This window comes from Triturus cristatus, chromosome 3_2, assembly GCF_964204655.1.
Source record: "Triturus cristatus chromosome 3_2, aTriCri1.1, whole genome shotgun sequence".
In the NCBI taxonomy this organism is placed as follows: Eukaryota; Metazoa; Chordata; class Amphibia; order Caudata; family Salamandridae; genus Triturus; species Triturus cristatus.
In genome coordinates this window covers 1,195,718,154-1,195,743,736 of record NC_140584.1, presented here as the reverse complement: position 1 = coordinate 1,195,743,736, position 25,583 = coordinate 1,195,718,154, and the positions used below count along the sequence as shown (strand labels likewise).

The following is a 25,583-nucleotide window of genomic DNA, read 5'->3' as shown; positions in this document are numbered from 1 at the left end:
CACCACCCACATTCAACAGCTCCGAGATCTCCCAGGACTCTGAGATGGGATCCTCTCAGCAGGTTATCCAACTGTTCGATTCTTCCTTTGAGCTTGAGGTGTCCCTCCAATACTGCTGTGAAGGACTCAAAATCTTTCAGTGTCCTCATTGTGCACTGCTCCATATTCCACACCTCAGAAAGGTCTTCCAGTTTCCCTTCTACCGCATTTGCAATGGAGTCTGTTTTTTCAGCAAGTCCAGTTCGTAGTTTGTTAATGGAGTGCAGTGGCCCTCTCTCTCTCCCATCAGACTAGCATCCTCTAGGGAGCCCTGGGAGTCAAACCTGTTTTGTGGGACTGTAAAATGTCCCCATGGTTGACATGGCTATAGATGTCTAGAGGTTGTCCCAGTTAAAGGTGAGCAGACCCTTTAGGCATTCACTAGTGTAAGTTGCTATCTAGTGTTCCTTCCTTCGAGTCATTCATGCTTTGTAACCAGAGCCCTGTGCAGGGCATAAAAAAGCGCATTGTCAGTCCGGTTGGCACACATTGGTCTGGACTGCTTTGTGCCCACCAGGGGTAACTGAAGACTCCTGTGGTCTCCCTGTTCAACTCGGGGCACCTTCAGGCGAATGCCACACATGAGTTGATCTGCAGCATTTAAAGTCCAAAGACCACCCCGACATCCAACTTTGCTGCAATTACCGGCGCTCAGGGTCACTCTCTAATGCCCTGACATGGAGCAATACAGCTTCCACTGCCATTTTCTGTTCTTCATGTGCAGTGAACACCTCCTCTGTAGTTCAAATGGGAGGGATGAATTGCTTTATGCAGTCTCTAGACTTCCACCAGGCTTGTGTAAACCAACTGGGTCAGAGTACCAAATACAACCCACCGAGTCCCCACTGCCTCCCAACTTGAGCTGGACCGCTGGGCAGCTCCAGGTAACGCTGGACCAGCCCTGCAGGCAGGCACAGTGAGCCAGTTCAGGAGCTTCCGAAAACTGCAGCCATCCTGGAGGCCTCCGGCTCCGCCCCCCTTCAACCTTTGTTTCAACGAGATCTGTGCTAACTTAAACTTGTTACAAGACTGCGTATTCGCCTTTGCTAAATCAGAACTGATATTCTTGTGTGGAAGCGAGTCTGCAAATTCCTCTGAGTGGTCTAAATTTTGGACACCGGAGGCAGCCATTATGGATGATGCCTTAACCTGCAAAGGGCAAAACACAAATTCAGATACGTTTTTTTCTATCTTGGCTTTACCGATAGCTGCAATCACCATCACAGGCTGAGCCAGAAAATGTTCCATCAACACTTTGCTGTGTGGGGATCAGAAGGTGGCTGCACCACAAGCAATGGACGGACCCAGCAGAGAAGCCTCCCTTTAATAAGTCGATGGCTGGATGATAACAAGCAGAGAAAAAGATGCGTGGAGACTCATTTCACAGAGTTAGCAAATCTAAAGATAGCACTGCCCTTCAACCCTACTTCCTCTGTATGAAAATATACTGTGGCGAGTACCCGCTGTCATGACCTTTCTGCACCAGGAGTATCAGAATACGTTCCAGCTTTTTCTTCAAGAGGGAAAAGGTCACCAAGGGTTCTTTTGGATGTGAAAAATGTTAGACTCAGCATGCCCCATAGATCTGCTGGTCAAGGCGGGGGTGGATGGGTTTAACCCGTGTTGAATAAGCTTCTTAATGATTCACTTTCAATGGCTGTTCTTCCTGAAGCACGCAAAAATATTGCCTCTTTAGAAAAAACCTTCTACTGATTCTAGCACTGTGGCAAACAATAGGCCTATTTCTTTACTACCTGCCCTATCGAAGGTTTCGGTGAAATTTGTCAATTTTCGCCTCTCCTATTTTTTGGAAACAAATGATCTCCTTCATGTTACGCGGGCTGGGTTTCGGCAGAATTTGAGCACCAAAACTTCCCTTTTGGAGGTGACAGGGCACATCAATGGTACTCAAGATGCGGGTGACAATGTTGTGTTGCTATTATTAGATCTTTCGGCAGCATTTGATACGGTATCACACTTTCTGCTCCTTCACCACCTACAGGGCATTGGTTTAGATCGCTTGGCATGGAGTTGCGTGAAATCCTTTTGAGCTAATAGAGGCCAAGAGGCAAGACATCTCCTTTATCGTCAGGTACGAAGGCTCTAGCAGTGGGGTTGCCACAGGGCTCTGCCTTGACCCCTACAATTTTCAATATCTAATTGACCCCATTGGCACAGCTTGTAGAATCCTTTGGAGCGAAAATTGTCTCGTCTGCTGATGAAACAGCTGCTTTTCTCCTTCAATAAAGGTAGAGAGATGCATTTAAGCCTTATTAAATCAGGTCTAGGCGCAGTTTTCTATTGGATGCAGCAGAATGAACTCAAGTGTAATGCAGACAAGACGGAGGTCCTCTTTTTTAGCCTGACTTCTCCTTTGGAGTGCTCCAAGTGCTGGCCTGAGTATGCTATTCCTTTAGCCTCACAAGTGTTAAAGGATTTGGGGCTTACGCTCGACAACCAGCTTTCCTTTCAGCCTCCAGTTGTGGCATTGGTGGCCACATTCTTTTGGCTTCTCCGCACACTGTAAACATGTTTTTATTTTATTCCCTTACATGCTAGGAAACGGTGGTTCAGGCCTTAATCACGTCTGGGTTGTATTGTGCTAATGCTCTCTATCTGAGCCTGCCAGGCTAGCTGGCCAAAAGGCTCCCGGTAGTTCAAAATGCAGCTGCATGACTTCTTAAGCTCCCTCTTAAAACTTCTGCAGCTCCTTATTTACATTCTCTACATTGACTTGCAGTCAAGAAGCCGATCCTGTTTAAGGCACTCGTCTTGACTCATACAGCCTTACATCATAGAGGCCCGCAAGATCTCAAATCTAGGGTAGTGTTACTCTCCCATAAGAGAGCTTCACTCCTCTCAGATGGACTTGGCGGTGGTACCAAGGATTGAACATTCAATGAAAGGCGGTGGATCTTTCTCTTTTCTGGCACCCACTGCCTGGAACAAGCTTTCTCTTGAGCCGCGTCTTGAAGTGTCTGAATTGGGATTAAGAAACCTTGAAGTCTTGGCTTTTTGATCCGGGTTTAATTCCTTTCCCTATAGTCACAGCGCCGAGACCCTCTACAGAGCATCTGTTGCACTTTATAAATCCCTGGTCATTCATTCATTCATTCATTGTATGTTACAAGGAGGTACAGTGGACAGCAAAGGAAACCAGGTAGCTGCATTAACAGTGCTTTGGGCTTGGACTAGGCAGATGCACCTTAGCTTAAAACACAAGATCTAAAGTAAGAGGAGGATGAGAAAAAGGTACCCGTATTGATAACGAAGTCCAAATTATCAAGGACAAATGCAAAATAGGTGAATGATTCGACCTCCTTTCAGAAACAAATAATAATTGTTCTAGAGGAAAAGCGAAAACTGTACTCAAACTCTTCAGCAAAGACAATTATCCCTACTTACTCACGTGCACTGAAGGCTGGGTTAGAGCCTCTAAGACTGAACCTTCTAAAACCAGATCTGCTGGTCTGCAATGCGGAGCTGAAGCAATCTGTACCAATCCCACCACCGAAAGCCCTTTATCGACCCTCCTCCTCCCTAGACTCCTTGCTTCCTTCCTTTTCAGAAAAGGAACGGGACTCTCCCAACGCAAGTTCTGCATCCAAAGGAAGAGCCAACGGTGCCCTTGAACCCCACATTCTAACCCTTTAATCTAGGTTTTTAACAAATGAGGGTTAGGCGTGATGATGATGGTATCTTTGATTCCAATCCCTGGTCGGCATGATCTGGCACCCAGAATCCGTACTGCGACAGTATCAATCTCCAATATGGAGGACCCGGCTCAGGTGCCACAGCCTCACTGGGGTATTTAGCTAAGGGACCCTGTTCAACCCCAGGGTGCTCCAGGCAGAGATCTCAGACAGATGCACACCCTGGAAGCACTATTTCAACTTGGATGGGGTGAAAAAAAGTACACTACTGAAGGAAGTGGAGACAGCACCGCCCAAGAAACAGATTGCTTCTCAGCGATATCAGATGAATCCATTCATAGAAAAACAAGAAGTTACGAATGCTGCTTCCCCGGACACAAAACAAAGGGCCCGAGGCATGCAAACGGTTTTAAACTGATCAGGTGGTGCAGGGGCATCCTAACTAGCCAATCAACTTCCTAACACGTTGGGAAGGAGAGAGCGAGAGAGAGCAGGATAAAAGAGTTAGAGAAGAGGACAACACACAGAAGAAGCAACTTTACCTGCAAAGGGACATCCAGGCGGCTGGCGATCTCCCGCAAGATGGCTTCGGTGATGGCAGTGGAGGCATAACGCTGGTTACTGTTCACTTTAATTACTGGGCCCTACAGGAAACAAGGAGGGAGAACACGAGTAATTAAGATAAAAGAACCAACGCTAAACCCACATCAGTGCCCAGTTACCAGAGCACCGCCACCCTCATAACTTAAGTGGCCATCATCATTGTAGATATCCACTGTGACCACCCCACTCACGCGAATAAAAACTTCTTGCACCCAACCCCTTTCCTCTATACCACCAAGAGTATAACAACCACCATCGATACCTCACACACTGTCCTGTTCCCATCTATATTATATTCACAGTATTCATGGCCCACTCAGTGCTGTCACAGTGGCTGGATATCTGTACCTCTACCACAACCAGTCAACTACTTATGCACCTCCCTCAGTTCAGAAACATCGATAGCTTTAGCAGTGACCAACCACCAAAACATACTGCACCGACCAACCACCCAAACACACTGCACTGGCCAACCACCCAAACACACTGCACTGACCAACCACCCAAACATACTGCACTGACCAACCACCCAAACATACTGCACTGAGCAACCATCCAAACATGTTGCACTGAGCAACCATCCAAACACACTGCACTGGGCAACCACCCAAACATACTGACATGACCAACCACCCAAACATAATGCACTGAGAAACCACCCAAACATAATGCACTGAGAAACCACCCAAACATGCTGCACTGAACAACCATCCAACCATGTTGCACTGAGCAACCATCCAAACATGTTGCACTGAGCAACCATCCAAACACACTGCACTGGCCAACCACCCAAACATACTGCACTGACCAACCACCCAAAAATAATGCACTGAGAAACCGCCCAAACATGCTGCACTGAGCAACCATCCAAACATGTTGCACTGAGAAACCACCCAAACATGCTGCACTGAGCAACCATCCAAACATGTTGCACTGAGAAACCACCCAAACATACTGCTCTGAGCAACCAACCAACTATACTGCTCTGACCAACCATCAAAACAAACTAAAAAAACATAAAAACATACTGCACCGACCAACCACCCAAACACACTGCACTGACTAACCATCCAAACATACTGCACTGACCAACCACCCAAACATAATATACTGAGAAACCACCCAAACATGCTGCACTGAGCAACCATCCAAACATGTTGCACTCAGAAACCACCCAAACATACTGCACTGAGCAACCACTCAAATATACTGCCCAGACCACCCACCCAAATATACTCCACTGACCACCCACCCAAACATACTCCACTGACCCCCCCACCAAAACATTCTGCACTGACCAGCTACCCAAATATACTGCCACCCCAGAACCCAACCTCTGTTCTTCTTTCATTACCCAGCCAGTTATTCCACCACCCAGCCACACACATACATGTCTTCTCAGGAGCCCGCCAGACCCCTTTCCCTCTAGGTTTAGAACCCAACCACCATCAGTTTCCCATCTAGTGACTAATTATGCGTGTTTAACGCACCAGAATCTGAATGATACCGTAAATACTGTATGCTTTTCCCCCCGTTTTGGAAGGTTTGATAAGCTGAAATGTAACAAATTTTGAGTTATTTAACACATCAGATAATTATTGGATGCGTTAAATACCTTCAAACTCGTAATTCCGACCCCTGCGTAAGCAGGGGTTTACACATGGATTGGGAATTAACCAACCCGCCCTAATCAGGCCCTTAGACTGCCACGGATATTAAACTCGACCTATATCAACCATTTTAGAACCGCAACCCAATCTTTAGCATGACAAACCTATCCTTGGAGAACTCCTTGGGTTGCAAGCCCTCATACTTCTAGTGGAAGTACTGTGTGTTAGTATACCCTCTCCTGTCAGCACCTGCATTCTACAAAACACTCATTCTTCACTGCTGGTATGAAGGTTTAGTTTGTCACGCTCTGCAGCTCTTGGTGCCAAGACACTGATTGGAGTAGCTGTGCTCTCTACAAAACACTCTCCTTCCTGCATTCATCACTAAAGCTCGCAATACTCAACTTTTAAGTGATGGGATTGTTAACGGCTTGGAGACATCTAAAATGTCATAGCAGAGTGTGTGGAAATGGCACACAACATTCTGCATAAGGCACTAAAGGCATGAGGATGCAATACCAAATAGGAACAAAGAAATTGTGTGGAAGGAAACTTCACCTGAGACACCTTTGAGCAGATCTGACTACCTCATACTCTGCACTTAGTTCTTCAGAATCCGAGGATTCAGAAATGGGAGGAAACGCGTAGTAGAGATGGAAGTTCCCCCTCAGATGGAAAGCGTCTCCTAGGGCTCCCTGCAATGAGAACTGCAGAGCTGCCCCAGTGTGAAGCTGGACTGAATCACCTCTGGGTGAAGACGCCACTCGTGGTCGGCAAGATGATAGCCACTGAGATCGTATCCCGTCATATTCAAGGAGCGGACTATGTGGGTCACAACTAATCAGACACTGAGCCAAATCCCAAGGCCACAGCCACAATGCCGGTAGAGAGGGCGTGAGAACCATGTCACCCTACTAGCAGGCGTACCACACTGTGGTCATGTTATCCATCTGGACCTGAACCGTCTGACCATGGAGGGAAGGAAAGAATGCCCAGAGGGCCAGGCGGATCTACTGAAGCTCGAACAGATTGAAATGCAATGTCTGCAAATTACAGGACCACAGGCCTCTGATCCCCAGTGCATTAAGATAACTGCCTTAACCAAGCGAAGAAGCATTAGTAGCACCCAGCACCATTGCCAACAGGAGGCAGAAGGGCTTCCTGCATGCAATATGGTCCCTTCACGAGCCATCACCGCAGGGCTCAAGTTGCTTCCCCAAAAACCCGGAGGCTTACTATCAGTGCTGGGCTCACTGCAAATGGAGACAACTTAAATGTGCACATGTGCCACCAAGAGCTCCACGGCAGCACCTCTTCCGAGAGCAATCGAGACCTTGTTCCTCCGTGGTTGGCAATATAAAAAATTTACGTTGTATTCTCCAACCTGAAGAGTACGGTTTGACCTGCAAGTCTTGGGAGGAACGGCTGTAGGCCCCATCATAGGCCCGAAGCTCCAGGAGATCAGAGCACTTTCAGTGTCTAACCAGGGACCCCTGGTCAACAGCACTTGCAAGTGAGCGCCCCAGCTGCTCACGAACGCATGCATTGTGAGCTCCACTCCGTTCAACCGAGGATGGAAAGAGAGGCCTTTATTGAGATTTATAGGAAATCTCCACCATAGCAGCACCTGCTTCAGTCGTCTTGTAACTTGGACTGTGTTGTTCCATGAGCCTTTCATGTTGGATGGGTCTTATTTGGAGCCTGCAAAAAGGGTATCAGGCCTTTGCAGGATGACACCAGGCCCAGCAGAGACTTGCACTGCCTTACCATGACGGAGAAGTCCTTTGCCATGACTGGGAGCTTCCTTGCTCTATCCCTTGGGGGAAAAGCCTTTCCCAGCTGCATTTCTAGTATCTTTCCTAGAAACTGAAGTTTCGGTTTGGTTCCTAAAGGTTTATCAATCTTTAGTGTCAGTTCCAACCTGTGAAATAGACTGATGCATGCAGTTGTAAATGTTTTTGCCTCTTCCTTTAAATGAACCTTGACGGCCAGTAGTCCAAGTACGGATACACTTGGTGACTCTGTTGTCTAAGAAAGCAGCAAGTGGAGCGAAGCATTTGGTAAATATCAGAGCGGCTGATTGGAAGTCAACGGGAAGCGCCTTGAATTAGTAGTGCCGCCCTGCCACTGAAAAGCAGTTATTCCCTGTGCTTCCGATGTATAGGGGTATAGAAATATGTATCTTGAAGATCCGGATACATTAGTAGTCTTCCTTCCTGGACAATCAGGAGGGCTTCTTAAAGCGTAAAAATGCGAAAAGACTATTTTTTTCAGGAACTTGTTCAGATCTCGGAGGTCTATAATCAGCCTCCATTGTGGTCTAGTTTTCAGATTTATCAAAACCGAACTGGAGCAAAATCTCTGGTTTCTCAGTGATTTCGGGACAGTCTCTATCGCTCCCTTCAGGGGGAGGAAAATTCTTTTTTGCAGATTCCTCAGGTGAAGATTAGGTGCTTTCTCGGAAGGACAAGACAGGTGGTTTCTGTACAAACTCCTATGCATGTCTTGAGTGTACAATCTGCCACACCCTTCTGTCCGATGTAATGGACTCCGATGAGGGGCCAAAACGGGAAATTCTTCCCCCACCTGCTGAGACTGGGATGGTAGGAGGGCAGCTAAGGGAAGTCAAACTCTTTTTTAGTGGTCACTGGAGATCGTCTAAAAGGGGCTCCTCTTCCATCGGATGATCTAACATACCCTCACCCTTAAATGCGGTTTGTAGTGTATCCCTGTTCCTATCCGGTTTATTGTCTGTGTGTGTGTGTGTGTGTGTGTGTGTGTGTGGGGGGGGGTAATATGGTCTGCCTTGTCTCCCTATACTGATTGAAGGCTCCCCCGATGGCCTAAGATCTACGTGAGCCATAAAAAGGGGCAGAGTTGGGACGTCTATACTGTAGAGCTCCTCAGGATTTTGCTGTATCTGTTCTAATGTCTCTTAGGGCTTCATCCACATGTTTCCCCAAACAGGGTGACAAAGCTGAAGAGCATATCAAGGATGTTTGCTTGGATCTCTGGAAGGAAAGCCATCCCGGCCATCTTAAAAGCGCTGCTCTTGCAGCTTCCTTCTGGTCCTCTGGAATGAGGTCCAATAGTGGTGAGATGTCATGCCGCAGCCAACGATCATAACGACCCGGCATTGCTAAAGCATTGGCAGCTTTGATTGGCGTTTCCACCATTGAACTAACTCTCCGGTCCAAATTATCAAGTGGGCAGCCGCCTCTGTCTGGAGGGGCTAATGATGGCGTCATAGGGTTCTGTGATATTCACTGGGCCGCTGGTGTTACAACAGGGTGTGGCTTCGGGGGACCCATAAGGCAGGCGTGAACCGAATCCGGGGCCCTGTTCTTTTTCTCTAGACGTGGAATCACCATTTGGACTTTAGCTGGCCTCTTCATCGGTTTTAGGTCTTGAGATGGATCTGGCCCGTGTGAATCTGCATGGCCGCCATTTAGTATCAACGAAAGGATTGCTGCTCCGCTGAAACCTTTGGAAGATTGAACTTTTTAGCAGCTCTCTCCAGTAGTGCATAAAACAGGCAATCTGCTTGGGTGAGCAATTATCGCTTTCCTTGGGTAAGATGTAGTCACCGCATTCAGGATCATCTCTGTCCCTTCCCTGTTGAAGTTCAACTTCTTCCTCCAAGTCTAAATACACATATCCATATCTGTAGGAGTCAGTGGGACTAGTGGCTCTTTGGCAACTCTGGGAGGAGTGTCAATGGCAGGTGGGGGCGGAGGATAAGCCACAGGTGGTGGAGGTGGGGGCGAGGGTAGAATAGGTGCAGTAGGTAGTAAGGATGGGACAGGTGCAGGTTACCCTTTAGGGTGCAGAGGAAGTAACCGTTGACAAGTGCCATAATTTGTTGCAACACTGAAAAAAATATGTAATGGGCACCTGCATGGCCGCTGGTTGTTTACCATAAGAAGGCCCATGACAGAGAGGATGATTGTCAACTATGAAGGTCTGGGTTGATACTCAATCTTGATAATTGTCCTTTTCATCTAGAGCTTTGTCCTCAAACTCTGGGAGGTAACGCACATCTCGTTGAGTCAGACTGTAGGCGGCTTTCAAGGAGTCTTGGTCGCAGAGGTCTTCCTCCAATTCAGAGTCCAAAATCTGGGTAGGTAAGCTTGAAATCACCTTCAAGGGTGAGAAGGTAGCGTGCGCAGGAAAATCCATCATAGCATGTGTTGTTGGCACTATTTCTGGGTTTGTCATCGTTGGTGGTGTCGCCATCGGAGGTGTCATCTGTTACCTCAACAGCGGAAAGAAGAACGCCGTGGGAGTTATATTGATGGTGCTGCTGTCGCCAATGATGATCTTCTCATGCTCGTCGACTATGGTTTTTTCTTCAATCCTGTGGACGGAAGTTAAGATAGGACATGATGAGAACTGGATGTTGCCGCTGTTTTTTTTTTTACAGGTCGGAGTTAGTCTTTGCGAGAGGGTTTTACAGAGGAAACTCCGTTTTTGTTCCTGTGAAGAGGTGGCTCCAGGGACTTTAGATTGTAAGTCTAATTCTAGAAATTGTACAGGTCTCTTTTTTGAGCTGTCTTCATGAAAGTAAAACACTTTTCATGGAAAAGGTACCAGATAAGGGGGCATCCCAGTCGGCAGAGGGTACTTCTTTCTTTCTGAAGCATAGAGTGCCAACGTTCTCCCCCTTTGCTTCAGGGTCTGAGACGCAAAGTCTTAAAAATGTTACAGTACGGAGCCTTATGCGCTGGATGAAGGCAATAAACGCTCTGCTCAAGTGGATCAACGGTATACAGCTTTTTCTGTCCGCAGGAAAAGCAGAATTTGAAAAGAGATTTCTTCTCTGTCAGTAATGATAGCAGTTGGTGACAAAGGAAAGGTCTACCAAGCTCAGCAAATAGGGATTGTCCAGAAAACGTACCCTAAATACAACTGAGAGTACTCTGAAAGCTGGAGGTAGGCCTGCTTCAGATCCAGCTGTGGAAGTTTGTGTGCGTTCAATATTAATTGTGCATTATTAACAATGTGCAGAATAGAAATCTACACTCAAATGTACGTATGTACACTTATATGAGGCTCTGGCCTTTGAAATGATTTTGCTATGACCTCTTAAAGTGCATTTTCTTGGCTTATACTAAATAGTCCTCTGCTTGGCCTCGACGCATCTTGTTCAAAATGGATGTCACATCATGTCAAATTCATTTCTTATCATTTCTGCTTCTTGCAGTAAATCAAGTCATGTTTGTTTATTTCCGAATGACGCTGTTCTCGAAGACTCTCCAGCCGTTGCTCACTATGTTACATTTCTTTCAAGGTTCTTCTGCCTACGCACAGGATCGCATTCATTCACAATAGTTCACTATTGTTTTGCAACTAGTTTGTTCTTGCATCTCCGGATGACGTTAGCCTAGAGGGGGCTGGATCAATATTCATGTCGTAGGATTATGCCTAGGTGATACGGCTGTATGATGCTCTTTAATTCAATGCTTGGGTTTGTTAAAATGTATTTCTTTTGCTCACATCACGATGAATCTGCACTTTCCATTTTATCCTATGAAAACATTTCTTTTTTGTCCTCATTCGCCTCCGATTAGCCCTCTAGGATCTTCACCAGTTTGCCCCCTTATCTAACAAAGATCTACCGCACCCAAGGCATAAGAAAACAAGTTACTTACCTGTAACTTTGGTTCCCCAGTATTGGTAACTTTCATAGATTCTCATGCTTTGTATCATTCCCCGTCGTCGGAATGGGAGCCTCGGTAACAAAAATATATATATATATACATATGTATAACCATAGAAACAAAAGAGAAAAATAGGCCTAGGCCTCATCTCATTTTGTAGTATATCACCCTCTTTGTGTAAAAGAGCCCAAACTTTTGCCAGGGCCAATCAGCACAGCCTCACCCTCTGGAACCTTCCTGAGAGAGCTCAGAGCCTCAGATTTTCGTAGCCGTTGTGCCAACAGCCACTACCTTAGTAAACCGGCAGAGCTTTCCCAGGGGAGGTGGGTGGGCGCATGAGAATCTATGAAAGTTACCAATACTGGGGAACCAAAGTTACAGGTAAGTAACTTGTTTTCTTACCCCAGTATTGGAACTTTCATAGATTCTCATGCTTTGTATCAGAATAGCAAGCAGTAGATCACGACAAGCACATTTCGGTAAATACATGGCTTTACAAAATCATCTCAGTGTACATGATAAAACAACCATTACTGAAACCAAATGTGCTTACCAGGATGGAGGGATTGTAGGGAAAGCTCACCTCTCATTGAAAAAGATTCCGGAGGACTGCTTGACCAACAGCAGCGTCAGCTCGTCCCACCGATTCCAGGCAGTAGTGCTTCGTGAAGGTGTGTACACTGCTCCACGTTGCTGCCCTGCAAATGTCCTTAATCGCCACTCCAGCGAAGAGAGCCACTGAAGACGCCATCGCTCTCGTAGAATGCGCTCGGGCCCTTTTATCCAAAGGTTTGCCCGCAGCCTGATGACAGTACTGAATTGCACTGGAGATCCAGCGGGAAATGCCACTCTTGGCGAGCGGTAACCCCTTCCGTGGTGCACTGTAGGCGATAAATAGTTGAGTAGACTTTCTGAAAGAGCGTGTGCGCTCCAGATAGAATTTCAGGCATCTTTGGACATCCAAAGAATGCAATGTTCGTTCCGCTTGAGTGGAAGGACGCGGAAAAAAGGAGTTCAAAATTAAGGGTTCATTCAAATGAAACTCCGAAGGCACCTTCGGGATAAATTTTGGGTTGGTTCTCAAAATCATGACATCCCTCTTGAACTGTAGAAAAGGCTCCACTATAGAGAGAGCCTGGAGTTCACTAACTCTCCTAGCCGAAGTCAATGCCAGGAGAAGGGCTAGTTTCCAAGATAGGAACTTCAAATCCGCTTTGTGAATCGGCTCAAAGGGCGCTTTCATCAGTTGAGCCAGTACCAGGTTAAGCTGCCAGATAGGCGGAGGTGGCCGGACCGGAGGATACATCCGAAATAACCCCTTAAGGAACTGCTTAACAATCCTTGCAGACCATAGAGATGGCCCCGATGTCTTCCGTCGAAAGCGGGATATGGCAGCCAGATGTACCTTGATCGAAGAGTGCGCCAGACCTGATTTAGCCAGAGACAGGATATAGGGCAAAATCTGATGTGGCAGGGATTTGTAAGGATGGAGCTTATTCCTCTGGCACCAAAGGCAAAATCTCTTCCATTTTGCCCTGTAGGTCTTATTAGTGCTTGGTGCCCGCGCCTGAGATAGAACATCCCTGCATTCCTTAGACAGATTCAGATGGCGGAATTCTCTGTGTTCAGGAGCCACGCTGACAAGTGAAGTGACTCCGGATCCGGATGGAGGACTTGCCCCTGATTTCTCGATAACAGAGATGGAATCAGTGGCAAGCGAATCGGGCGATCCTGGGAGAGAAGTAGGAGTTCCGAGTACCAGAACTGCCGCGCCCATGCTGGAGCAATGAGGATCATCTTGCATGGTTCTGCCCTGACCTTCCTGAGAACTCGAGGAATGAGGGGAATCAGAGGAAAGGCGTAACAAAATGCGCCGAACCAAGCAATCGAAAGGGCATTCCCCAGAGACCCTCGCTGGGGAACCTTGCTTGCGTAAAACCGGCACTTGGCGTTCTCCGGGGTCGCAAAGAGGTCTATGGTCGGAGTACCCCATTTCTTGAACACTGCCTCCAGCGTGGCCTGATCCAGCTCCCACTCGTGTGTCCCCTTCGTCTGGCGTCTTAGAGCATCCGCTGTGATGTTGAGACACCCCGCTAGGTGCTCGGCTCGCAGAGTGACCCCGTGAGAGATCGCAAATTCCCAGATCACCTGAGCTTCTTTGGACAGCGTCCGCGATCTCGTTCCCCCTTGTTTGTTGATATAGTGCATGGCCGTAGTGTTGTCTGTCCGGACCAGCACTGCACGGTTCTGAAGTCTGGGAAGGAACGCCAGCAAGGCTAAGTGAATGGCCCTCAGCTCCAAAAGATTGATGTGGTGCCGTCTGTCTGCTGGACTCCAGTGACCGCTGACCTGAAGCTCCTGGAGGACTGCTCCCCACCCTTCTAGGGAAGCGTCCGTGGTCACCACCATAGGAGAAGGAGGGATTCGGAACGTTAATCCTCCTGCGATGTTCTGCTTCACCAGCCACCATTCGCAGGCTGTGCGCATGGCAGGCGTTATCCATACTTTGTCGTTGAACGATCCTTCTGCCTGACGCCACTGTTTGTCTAACTCCTCCTGTAGAGGGCGCATATGAAGCCTGCAATGCGGTATCAAAGGTATGCAGGATGAGATTGATCCGAGCAAGGACTTGTACTGTCGAACCGATACATGTCTCTTGTGCAACATTTGACGAGCGGAAGCGGCCAGTTTGCCCTGACGCTCCTCTGACGGACGAGCCGTGCATCGTCTCGTGTCCAGATTTGCCCCAAGGAACTTCCGTGACCTGGAGGGTATCAGTTCCGACTTGGACACATTGAGCTGAAGACCCAAATGGGCGAACAATCTTATGCAAGTTGACACAGCCTGAGACGTTGCCCTGAACGACGGAGCCTTGATGAGCCAGTCGTCCAAGTACGGGAACACTTCCAAGGACTGCTTCCTCAGGAAAGCAGCGACTGGTGCCAGCATCTTCGTGAAAATGCGGGGTGCCGACCGCAGGCCAAACGGGAGCACCTTGAACTGGAAATGGCTCTTGCCTACTGTGAAGCGTAGATATTGCCTGTGAGCTGGGTGGATTGGAACATGAAAGTAAGCATCCTCTAAATCCAGGGATGCCAAAAAATCTCCCGGATTGAGTAGTCGTAGAATATCCTGGAGAGTGACCATCCTGAAAGAGAGCTTGATGAGATAGGTGTTGAGCTCCCTGAGGTCTAGTATAGGACGCCATGCATCCTCCGTCTTCCGAACCAGGAAGAACCTGGAATAAAACCCCTTGCTCCTTTGTGAAAGTGGCACGGGCTCTATCGCCCCCTTGATGAAAAGCTGGTGGGCTTCGAGATGTAATAGTCGGAGATGTTTCGCTGCACGGGCGTCTGGAGCTCTTGTTGGAGGAAGATTTTGGAACTCCAACGTATGGCCACTCTGAACTATATTCAAGACCCACCGGTCTGATGTTAAACGCACCCAGCTGTCCAGACAAAAAGATATCCTGCCCCCGACCGGTGTTAGTGGTAGGGGAGGAACAGTAGCCAGAGCCAGGAGGCCGCTATTGCCTCTTGGCGTTGTCTCGTCCCTGGCGATTCTGACGTCCTCTCTGGGACTGCCGAGAGAAAGACGCCGACTGTCCTTGGCGCTGGCTGGAATATTGACCTTTATAGGACTGTCCAGATTGTGTGGAATATTGTCGTTGGTTTCCTCTGTAGTTAGAAAACCCCCGACCACGTGCCCCTTTGAATGGCACTTTACGGTAGGTCAAAGATCCTAAGGACTTAGCTGTATCGGTGTCCTTTTTAATGCTTTGGAGGGCGTCGTCCACATGCTTACCAAAAAGCGTCTCTCCGTCAAAGGGGAGGTCCAAGATCTTATTCTGGACCTCCTGGCGAAACCAGGTCGCTTTCAACCAGCCTTGACGGCGCAAGACGGCTGAACCTGCCAAAGCCCTGAAAGCAGTTGAAGCAATGTCCATCGCACAGTCGATGACTTCCGAAGAGCATCGTTCTCCCTCCATCAGCACCTGTCTGGCTTCGTCTTGACTAGTTTCTGGTAGCTGGTCCAGGAATGGTTCCATATCACACCACATCTGGCGGTCGTATCTGCCCAGAATAGCCAGAGAATTAGCCGCACGCACCAACAAGCTGGCCATGGTGGAGAATCTTTTACCCACATTGTCCAGTCTTCTGCCTTCTTTATCTGGAGGCGTGGTTAATGGAGTGGACGGATTTTTTGACTTACTTTGTGCGGCTTGTGAAATAACGGAATCCGGCTTAGGTTGTCCTAGAAGACACACAGGACTGCCCTCTGGTGCCTTGTATTTCTTCTCCAGCCGGGGAAGAACCGGAATGACTGTTGCTGGATTTTGCATTGTCTTCAGACCCTCATCCCAGACATGTTCTATAATGGGAATTGATCTTACAGACTTCTTATATTGGGCTTTAAAGTCATATAGGAAGCAGTCAGACTGCTCCACCGTAAAGGGCAAACCAAACCTCTTGGATGCCCGTTCCATCAAATTATGGAAACCACCAATGTTCGCCGGAGGCGATATATTTGTCTCTCGGCCTACAGCATCTGGATCCTGCGTATCATCAGGGTCCCCATCCGGATCCCCTGGATCTGTAAGAGGGATCACCTGTCCCTCATCGTCTTCGTCCGTATCTGCATCGTCTGCGTCATCATCAGCAGGTTCCGTACCTGAAGGTTGGGGAACCACTAAGGGCAGCACCGGTGAAATGGAACGAGGTACCTCTCTTGGTAGAAGTGGCAAGTCCATTGGCATGTCACGTGGCACTTCCAATGGAGAAGGACGCTCTGGAGTGCGATCCGGCAACGTCGGAAAACGAGATCTATAGTCTTGCAGCATCTGTTGCAAATCCGACACTAAAACCACTGGCAAGGCAATCAGGTCCTGCCTCATAGAGCGGGTGCGTAATCCCTGTGTCAAGCTTTGGTGCCCCTCCTGCACCTCTGGACCATAAAACTCCTCCGTATCTGTGTCCTGCTGTTTGACATTCAGGTCTGAAGGGCTGTATGCGTCCCCAAACTGCCCATCCTCTTCATCCTCCTCCGAGTCCTCGAGAAGCATGGATGGTGGCAAAGGCGTGACCCGCCTAGGGGAAGTCATGGCCGGTGTAATCACTAATCTTTGGGTGGTAAATTCCAAATTTTTCGGCGGTCTCGTCGACGGAGTCGATGGCAACGGGATTACCAGTGACGACGAACTCGACGACGACATCGTCGACTGAGGGGCAACTGTCGTCGACGGAGCTGAAATCGTCGTCGACGATGAGGCCGTCGACAGTCCTGTGATTGTCGTCGCCGGAGCAGTCGTCGACGGAGCAGTCGCCGCCGGAGCAGTCGTCGCCGGAGCAGTCGTCGACGGAGCAGTCGTCGACGGAGCTTTCTTCTTCATCGACGGAGTATGTTTCATCGTCGGCGGAGCACCCGTCGACGGTCTCGTCGACGAACTTGTAGTCATCAACATCGACGAACTCGTCGTCGTCGTCATCGTCGACGTGGTCTTCGTCGTCGACACCGCTGTCGAAGACGACGAAGTAGACATCGTCGACGGTCTCGTCGACGGCCCCATGGAAATAGGCTTAACTGAGGAGATCGTCGTCGACGTACCTGCTTTCGCCTGCGTCGACGGACGCGGTTTCTTCAGTGGAACTGACTGAGGAGTTTCTGCAGCATGTTTTTTTACAGGTTTCTCCTTCTGGGACGGAGTGGAAGATGTAGCAACCTCCTTCATGTCCTTAGGGGCTATGTCCACAGTAGCCCGTCCCTGCCTCTCCTTTACACTGTCGTGAGGAGATTTTTTGGGACCAGCCTCCTCAGACCTGTCAGAGATCCCGTGAGGGGCTTTGAGAGGAACCTTGAGAGGGGGTTCCGCAGAAGTGGAGGGAGATGACCTACCCCTCTTCTTCGATCTCCTGGAGGAGGTGCCAGATATAGATTCCTCCTCATCCGAAGAGATGACTTCCCTGGTCTTCAACTTCTGCAGCCACGTCAGCAAGCGCCCCTCTCTGTCTCTCAAGGTCTTGGTCGAGAAGGTCCGACAGATTTTACAGTCTGTGGCCTTGTGTTCCGGGTACAGGCAGTATATGCAGTTCTCATGCCTTTCTTCCACAAACAGTCTCTTCTTCCCACAAGAGGCACAAGCTCTAAATAAAGCTTTCTTCTCCCTTTCTGACATTCTGTCACAAAAGATGGCAATAAAGATATCCAAAAGTTAAATTCTGAGAAAAACTGAGCAGAGCTCAGTGGAGACTCCCTAGCACAACGTGCGGTAGAAAAATCTGAGGCTCTGAGCTCTCTCAGGAAGGTTCCAGAGGGTGAGGCTGTGCTGATTGGCCCTGGCAAAAGTTTGGGCTCTTTTACACAAAGAGGGTGATATACTACAAAATGAGATGAGGCCTAGGCCTATTTTTCTCTTTTGTTTCTATGGTTATACATATGTACATATATATATATTTTTGTTACCGAGGCTCTCATTCCGACGACGGGGAATGATACAAAGCATGAGAATCTATGAAAGTTCCAATACTGGGGTAAATTACTTTTTCTTCTTCTTATACCACGGCAGTCAAAACCAGGTAGTGAAGTATAATAGATGTAAGTAGGCGTAATCATTGGACCACTCCCTTTAGAGTGGCCTAAACCTCCTCTTTTCCATTTTCATCATAGGTATATTAAGGGTGTATTTAATAGAATTGAGTCAACGGTGGAAGGTGACTTGTCTATTTCCAACAGATCTCCCTACGGGACAGAAGGATCACATAAAACAGCCATTTCACTCCATCCTTGTTCATTTTTGCCGCTTCCACAGTAACCCAAAAAGAGCAAGGGATAGGCTTACTTGAACTTTATATTGAGAATATCCCTCAGAACCGTACTCGCTGAGAACATTTCTTATATAAGCCGTTGATTTTGGGGTTGAGCCTGAACGCTTAGGACACCTTTCCGATGCTACTAGGGATGCTGTCCGATTTCTTACTGATTTTGTGGCTCATTCGGGACTTCGGGCCAGATGTACGACCCTCTTTTGCGGCTGCAAACGGGAGATCCTCCCGTTTGAGACAGCAAAAACGGATAATGGCATGTACAAATGCTATTTTGAGACTCGCTGACTCGCAAAATAGCATTTGTGACTCCCGCTATTAGGAAGGGGCGTCCCTTCCTAATAGCGAGTCTGAATGCCATGTACATTGTGTTGCTGCAGCAAAACGCTCGCAGTTTAGCGCCTACTTGAAGTAGTTGGTAAACCACTCACAAAGGGGAAGGGGTCCGCAGGGGACCCCTTCCCCTTTGTGAGTGTGTGAGAAAATATTTTTAAGGCCCTGGAAAAAATGAAACTGAAAAGTGTCATTTTTCTTTTTTAAATGCATCCTGTTTTCTTTTAAGGAGAACGGGCTGCATTTAAAAACAAGCATTTACAATGCAATGGTCTCTGCATTGTTAAAGTTAGAGCTATTGGCATTGCTCATGACATTCTTTATGTTTATGTTTTCGTTTTTAAAACATTTAAAGAAACTGCATTGTTATTTACAATGTCAATAGCTTAATCACTCTCAAATGCGAGACCTATTGCATTTGCACCCACACACAGAGCCACACACCCAGAGCCACCCACACAGAGCCACTCACATAGAGCAACCCACACACAAATAGAGCCACCCACAGAGCCACCTACACACACACACACACACAGAGTTACCCACACACAGACAGACCCACCACGCATAGAGCCACCTACAAAAAAAGCCACCACACACATCGAGCCACCCACACACACACAGACCCTCCCCCACACACACAGAGCCACCCACACACAGAGCCACCCACACACACACATAGCCACCCCCCACATACACAGAGCCACCCCCACACACACACAGAGCCACCCCCACACAGAGCCACCCCCACACACACATAGAGCCACACAGTAACCTCAAAATGTAACACATATTTACTTTTTGCTGGATCAACTGACAAACCCCTCAACAGGCTCTATGAAGATCAAGATTTCATGAGTAATTATTTTTTTTTTACAACAGGAAGTGAAGTATAATTTGAAGGGAGCCAGATCCTAAATCTGAGAGCAAAATATATCCTGTTTTTTATTAGAATAACTGGCCAGACGCTGCTCTTAACATGGTTTGGTAAATAGAGTTAACCATATTTGAATTTAAAATTAGAAATGCTAATTGCGGACTGCTCCGGTTTTATTATTGCAGTTGCAGAGTGAAGTTCAAAGCACCAACGAAATATGTTTTCGTATTGCTACAGGAGCCCTGGTAGATATTGTGACACCAGCAATGCGGATAAATCGAAAAAGATTGCTTTACATAAAGAAACGACACCAACATAGCTTCCTATGAAGGAAACGGGTATAGATAGATGTACCTGGCCTATAAACACACGAGTGTCGGGAGCACACGTATGTGCACGCGCGCACGCGATCACACACACGCACACACAGATGAAGCTCGATGTGCAAATGGATGGCGGCAACAGGAGATGGAGACAGGAAAGTCATCACCCTTTCAATCTTTGGCTCCTCACTGAATAAATCATTTTTGCTACACGATGAAATATTCATTCTCCGTGTCCATCCAATACTTGACCTTTTGGAAGGGGCAGTTCAAGGTAACACCTGGGGGTGCTCTGTGTGCCAATTACATCCTTGGCATCTCTACTTACATTTATTTAGAACTAGCACATGGCATGTTCAGGGTTGCTAGATGGCGCTATGTATTTCAACAACTGCATATCCAGTCGTTAACTTTCATTTTCGAAAATTTGGTAGCACGTGTATTGATTAAATTAGTTTAACACTCAGAATAGATTGCTTAATAAAATAAAATAAAAACTGTGCCTAAAAATTGAGATTTTAAGCTGGGAAGAAATCTGTCAGCGCTAGCTACACTGCACCCGAATGAATCGAAGTTATCAGGGTTTCTTTCCCCACAAGAAAAGACGTTTTATAATGATGACAGTTTCACTTATTTTCATTCCCTGTTTTGTAAGAAATTGAATTTGTTGTCTTTTGGCATTTTCAAAAATATAGCTGAAGGAGCGAGACTGCGCAAGCGCAGCCTTCGAGCCGAGACCTAAACATCGGCAAACCTATATTGCATCGAAAAACAGGGGGCGTGTTGACCAAAAGAAACATTACAGGGAGATTGTTAAGATATGCAGTTAGCTCTGTTTTATAATAAAGAAACGATACGCTCTGAGATTCCGTTTGAAGTACGAGGTTTGCTTTGGATAAATAAAAGATGCGGGTGCCAGAGCTGTCTTTTTAGAGCAGGAGGCGACCACCCTCCGGGAGAGGCGCGGGCCAGCATGGCGGGGGGAGGGGGGGGGGGGGGTGGGGGGGGGAGGGGGAGGGGGAGGGGAGATTTGGGGCAAGTTCAATAGTAACCCAAAGACACTGACTGGCAGGAGAGAGGGAGGTCGGCGAGGGAGCGGGGTCAACTAGCCCGGCTGCACACCATGCTGCCTCGCCCCCCGGTCTTCCGCGGGCATGTGCCCCGTGCCCTCTGCCCTGACTGGCACACACGCTCCCTCCATTGTCTCTGCAGCCGGATCCTGCCTTTGCCTCCGCTCTCCCGCCGCCAGCCAAGGCTGAGCAGCAGCAGACAGGCAGGCTGCAGGGGAAGGGAGGCAGGCTCGCGGATAGACGTGAAACTTACCTTCCGAGCTCTCCAGGTACCTTAGCGAGGTTAATATTTTCTTTTCTTTCCATGTTGTTCTTCCGACCTATTTTGTTTACGATTCCTTGCTTTTTTTTTTGTTAAATGTTTTGTTTTGCCCTTTCGTTGTTTTAAATTTGCCAACGTGTTTCTGTTTTTACTGAAAATGTATCAGCGTTGTTAAATACACGCTTTTAAGAAATCATGAGAAGTGTTTTTTATCAATTAAACAGTTGGGTTGCGAATCCTAGCATTGTCTTCAATCATAAAATTAAGAATAATTACTTTTCTGTCCACGGGTGAATGAAGTCTGTCAGGACGCATGTTCTCTGTTCCTGCGCGGCACATTAGGCAACAATAAGATAGAACCTGTGTACTTCCTTGGAGTAAAAAACACCAGAGACCAGAGCAGCAGCCGAACACGGGCCGAGAGCAGGGGGAGAGGACGAGCACACCACTGCCTTTCTCCGAGGTTAATGCCTCAGAGAAACGCAGCGTCGTTTTGGGATTCGGGGGCGTGTTTTCCTTTCTCAAACACGCCCAAAGAAAGAATCGAAAAAAGACGCCCCCGAATCGCAAAAAGATGGGGCTTGTTTGGAGTGACAAGCCTCTTCTCCAATGGCTGACCAGCATTTAAGAGGCCAGCCAATGGAGAAGAGGAGAGAAGAGAGGCGGGTTAAGCCCCTCTTCTCCAAGTCATTAGATCTCGCAAGCGAGACTGCGCAAGCGCAGCCTTCGCTAGCCGAGACCTAAAAAGACTGCTTTATTTAAAAGCAATCACGGAAATGGAGCCTTCATTAGCAATGAGTTTATGCATCTGCAAAGGCTCAATCATTTCTTATTCATACCTGATGACGTTTTGTAATAAACTTCATACATTTTCCAGTGCCGCCCTAGAACTCACTTGTGGAGTTATTCCTTTCTTATTTACCTCCAGTTTTGATGTGCTAATGTTGTACCTTGTCTCGGGGACATGTTGCCTCCTGAAATGGATGTTTGACAGGGTCCCTGATCCACCCAGCCAGTGGGTGTACAACTGAGGTGTCTTTTGAGGAGTCAGATTTTAGGGGATAACCTAAACCCCCACAGGATAGACGTGTGGCAAGAAGATAAAGTCACTGAGAGGTTAGAGCCGAGCCCTCCTTAGCGACTCCCTCACACACTTTGTGCGGTATGAATCTGAGCTACGGTGGGTGGGAGAGCTAACCTCCAACGCACTGGCTGAACTTCAGGTTGCTTCGAATTTGGCGAGTGGGCTGCTAAACAAACACAAAGGCCATTTGAACACTTCTAACAGGAGATTCTCAGCCTGATGACTGGGAAGAATGGAAGCATGTGAATATATGAAAGATTCAATACTGGAGAATCTGCAGGCAAAAGAATCCATCAGAAAGTGCAGACAAAGGCAGAAAGAAGTGAAAGAAACAGAGGCCGCTGAAAGAAGGAAAGGGAAGACATATCAAGTGCATTGGATATCAGGAGGACATTTCCGAGAGGCAAGAAAGGACAGACATACCTTGTGGAACGCAGGCCTGTGGTTCTCTTCATGCTTGTCACTGCAAGAGAAGAAAGAGAACAATGGCTAGAAGAACCTTCTGAAAATTGATAAAATGAACTCTATATATCAAACTTGGGCAATTCATCTTTCTCCTCAACCGGCGAAAATACCCTCTTTATTGTAGCGAAGACCAACGCAGAACTTCAGTTACATCCTTCACATCAACGAGGGATTGACGTTGATGAAAGTCAACTCTATGGTTCCTGCTACTCTTAGACCAAAGCCTTCTCCTACTGTCAACTCCTTCGTGCTACACCTCTGTGTGCAAGGACTTAAACATTGCTTTTCAATTTCTTTTTAAATCAGAGCCACGTACAGCCAGTAGCATGTCTGTCTGATCATACGGTACACACCCATGTGAATATCCTCTTCTCCTTCCCGCAGGTGCAGCGAACGGGAATAAGAAAGAGTGGAGCACTAGGAAAGGAGGAGTCAATATAAAGGGCCTCAGTAATTTACTCACACAGTCTCAATCTCTCCTACTACAAACCATCAGGCGCCTTCACTGCAAGAAGAAAAGTGAAAGAGTGGAAGAAAAGAGCACTGAGAACCCAAAGGCTTGAGCAAAGAACTCTGATCCAAGAGGGAGCGGCAGGAGTACAAGGCCTCAGATGCATCTAGGGCCGACTAGTCACCCACAGAGATCTCTGGTGGGCACATGTCTGGAAACACGACTAAAGCTGCCTTAGCTCTGAAGAAGAGCACACAGACATACGGGAGGGGAGATATTCATACATACATCTCATACAAAACAAGACTGTTCTGTATGATGAAAGGCTGGATAGCTAAGTAGAGTTTCTTAGTTCTGTCCAGGTTAAAAAAAAGAAAGTGCAGGCCTAGCATGAAGGTTACACAGCAACGACCCAGCCCAGGAAGTAAGGGCATTGCATTTATTTAAAAAAACATAAAGGAGGGAAGGGAGTTTCTTTCAGTACGTTTGTAAAATCCTGGAGGTAGGTGATTATCGGTTTAGATGGCACAGACAAGAGAGATGAGAGGTTGTAGCAATGTTAGTTGTTGTAGGTAATATGTGGGTGTTTGTAGTGAGAGCAAAACACACAAGATGATGGACGGAATGTTGCACATTGGCAAAACATTCACCCCCAGTCACAGATCTGGGTTTAATCCATTGTTATTTTGCTCACCACGCCACCCCAGTTCAGACATGGCCATATGCAAATCAGTCTGACCCTGTGCCTCATGGGAACAGTCCAGCCCGAACTGCCAAGCCAGGACTTTCCTGGACCGGAAACAAGCATCCTAGGACCGGTTTCGGGGTTTCACCCCTCTTCAGCCAGGATAGCTTGACTCCAGTGGCGTAGTGAGCACGGGACCCACGTCTGGGCATACCCTTCCCACATAGGGCGAACAGCAAAACACACAAGATGATGGATGGAATGTTGCACTGTTTGTAGTGAGAGAACAGGGAAGGTCTTCGTGCAGGGATTAAATGTTTAAGTCAGTTGAATGACGTGTTACCGGTAGAATGGTGTTCAGGATTGGGGTTCGAGTGGAGACATACGTGGAGGAGAAATGAACATATCGAGAACAAAACACAGTATTGCTGTGACAGATTTAGTTGGTAGCACTATGATAATATGAATTGAATATGTTGGATGCAAAATTATAAGAATGAATAATGAGTTCATGCCAAATTTTTATTGTCTATTCTAGTTACCCCTGAAGAAGGGCTTTGGTATGCCCGAAATGCATTGGGTCTTTTAATAAACACTACCTTGGACGAACTTTACACTTGTACGTGTTTTTGTAAGAGGTTCGGAGGGACACAACATTAACATGAGAAACTATGAAAATGGCATAATAATCCTTCGTGTGGATTGAATTGGAATTGATTACGATAGTAGGTTTCTTTTAAATGGAGTACAAAAAGAAAAAAACGGAGCAAACTGTTACTACTTAGCAGGCGCAGAAAGGGCGCAAGCATGTTGGCACTGCGACTGGAGGTGGTGGGGTGAATAATCGCCCCACATTATGATCCAGCATGGTTACACAGCAACGACCCAGCCCAGAAAGTAAGGGCATTTATTTAAAAAAAAGAAACAAAAAAAGGGGGGGGGGGGAGGGGGAGTTTCTTTCAGGAAACAATCTAATAAAACATTTAAGACAGAAATTAAAGTTCTAGGGAACAACTGTGTCCTGGTGTGAGAGGCTCTAAAGCTCCCAACACAATAGAGGCCTGAAGACTGCTAAGAAGTCTTGTACAAGAAATGGCAGGCAGGAGTGTTGTGTCCAAGAAAGAAACGTTCGTTTTCAAATGTTCAGCGGTTGAAACAATTAATGACTGAGGTGGGAGAGGGCAGGTTTTACCACATGGATTCCAAAGGAGGGAGTCAGGTGGCATTTCATGGCCCTCTTGGGAGTGAGAAAATATTCCAATGGCCCTTTCTTCGGTGATTTTGTCAGCTAGGTACCAAGAGAAGGACAGAAGATTGTCCAGAGAGGCCATTAGGGGATTTCCTTGGGAAAGGGCCAGAAGGAACCCTCAGTTTTGTAATGGGATCTGCTCATGAATCAGACAGGCCAACAAACCATCCAGGGTGTCAGAGTTTAGGCGTAGCTGAGGAAAGGGAAATACTTCCGGGTTAGATGCACATTCCACTGAAGCTGTAGGGAGGGTCAGAGAACGCTGGTAATGCTGAAGCGACATCTCAGCGGTTGAAGTTCACAAGTGCACAGGTTTGATCACTACCTAAAGAGGGGCTTCCGGGGAAGATGGCGGGCACGTGTGAATCTACGGTGCCACACGCTATGAACAGATGCTGACA

The 25,583-nt window shown here is 47.5% G+C and overlaps 1 protein-coding gene across 3 annotated transcripts in view; it reads right to left on the bottom strand.

The window, feature by feature from the left end:
• The window catches only part of DNPEP (aspartyl aminopeptidase), a 479,746-nt gene that overhangs the window by 140,344 nt on the left and 313,819 nt on the right, over positions 1 to 25,583 (bottom strand). For all 3 annotated transcript variants that reach the window (XR_014980105.1, XM_085650112.1, XM_085650111.1), the window contains exons 12-13: positions 22,756 to 22,795; positions 4,235 to 4,336 (exon numbers count right to left, since the gene is read on the bottom strand). Coding sequence is in view for 2 of the 3 variants with exons in the window: in XM_085650112.1 (XP_085506238.1) it covers positions 4,235 to 4,336; positions 22,756 to 22,795 (142 nt within the window). In the remaining variant the exon portion in view is untranslated. The remainder of the gene's footprint in view (positions 1 to 4,234; positions 4,337 to 22,755; positions 22,796 to 25,583) is intronic.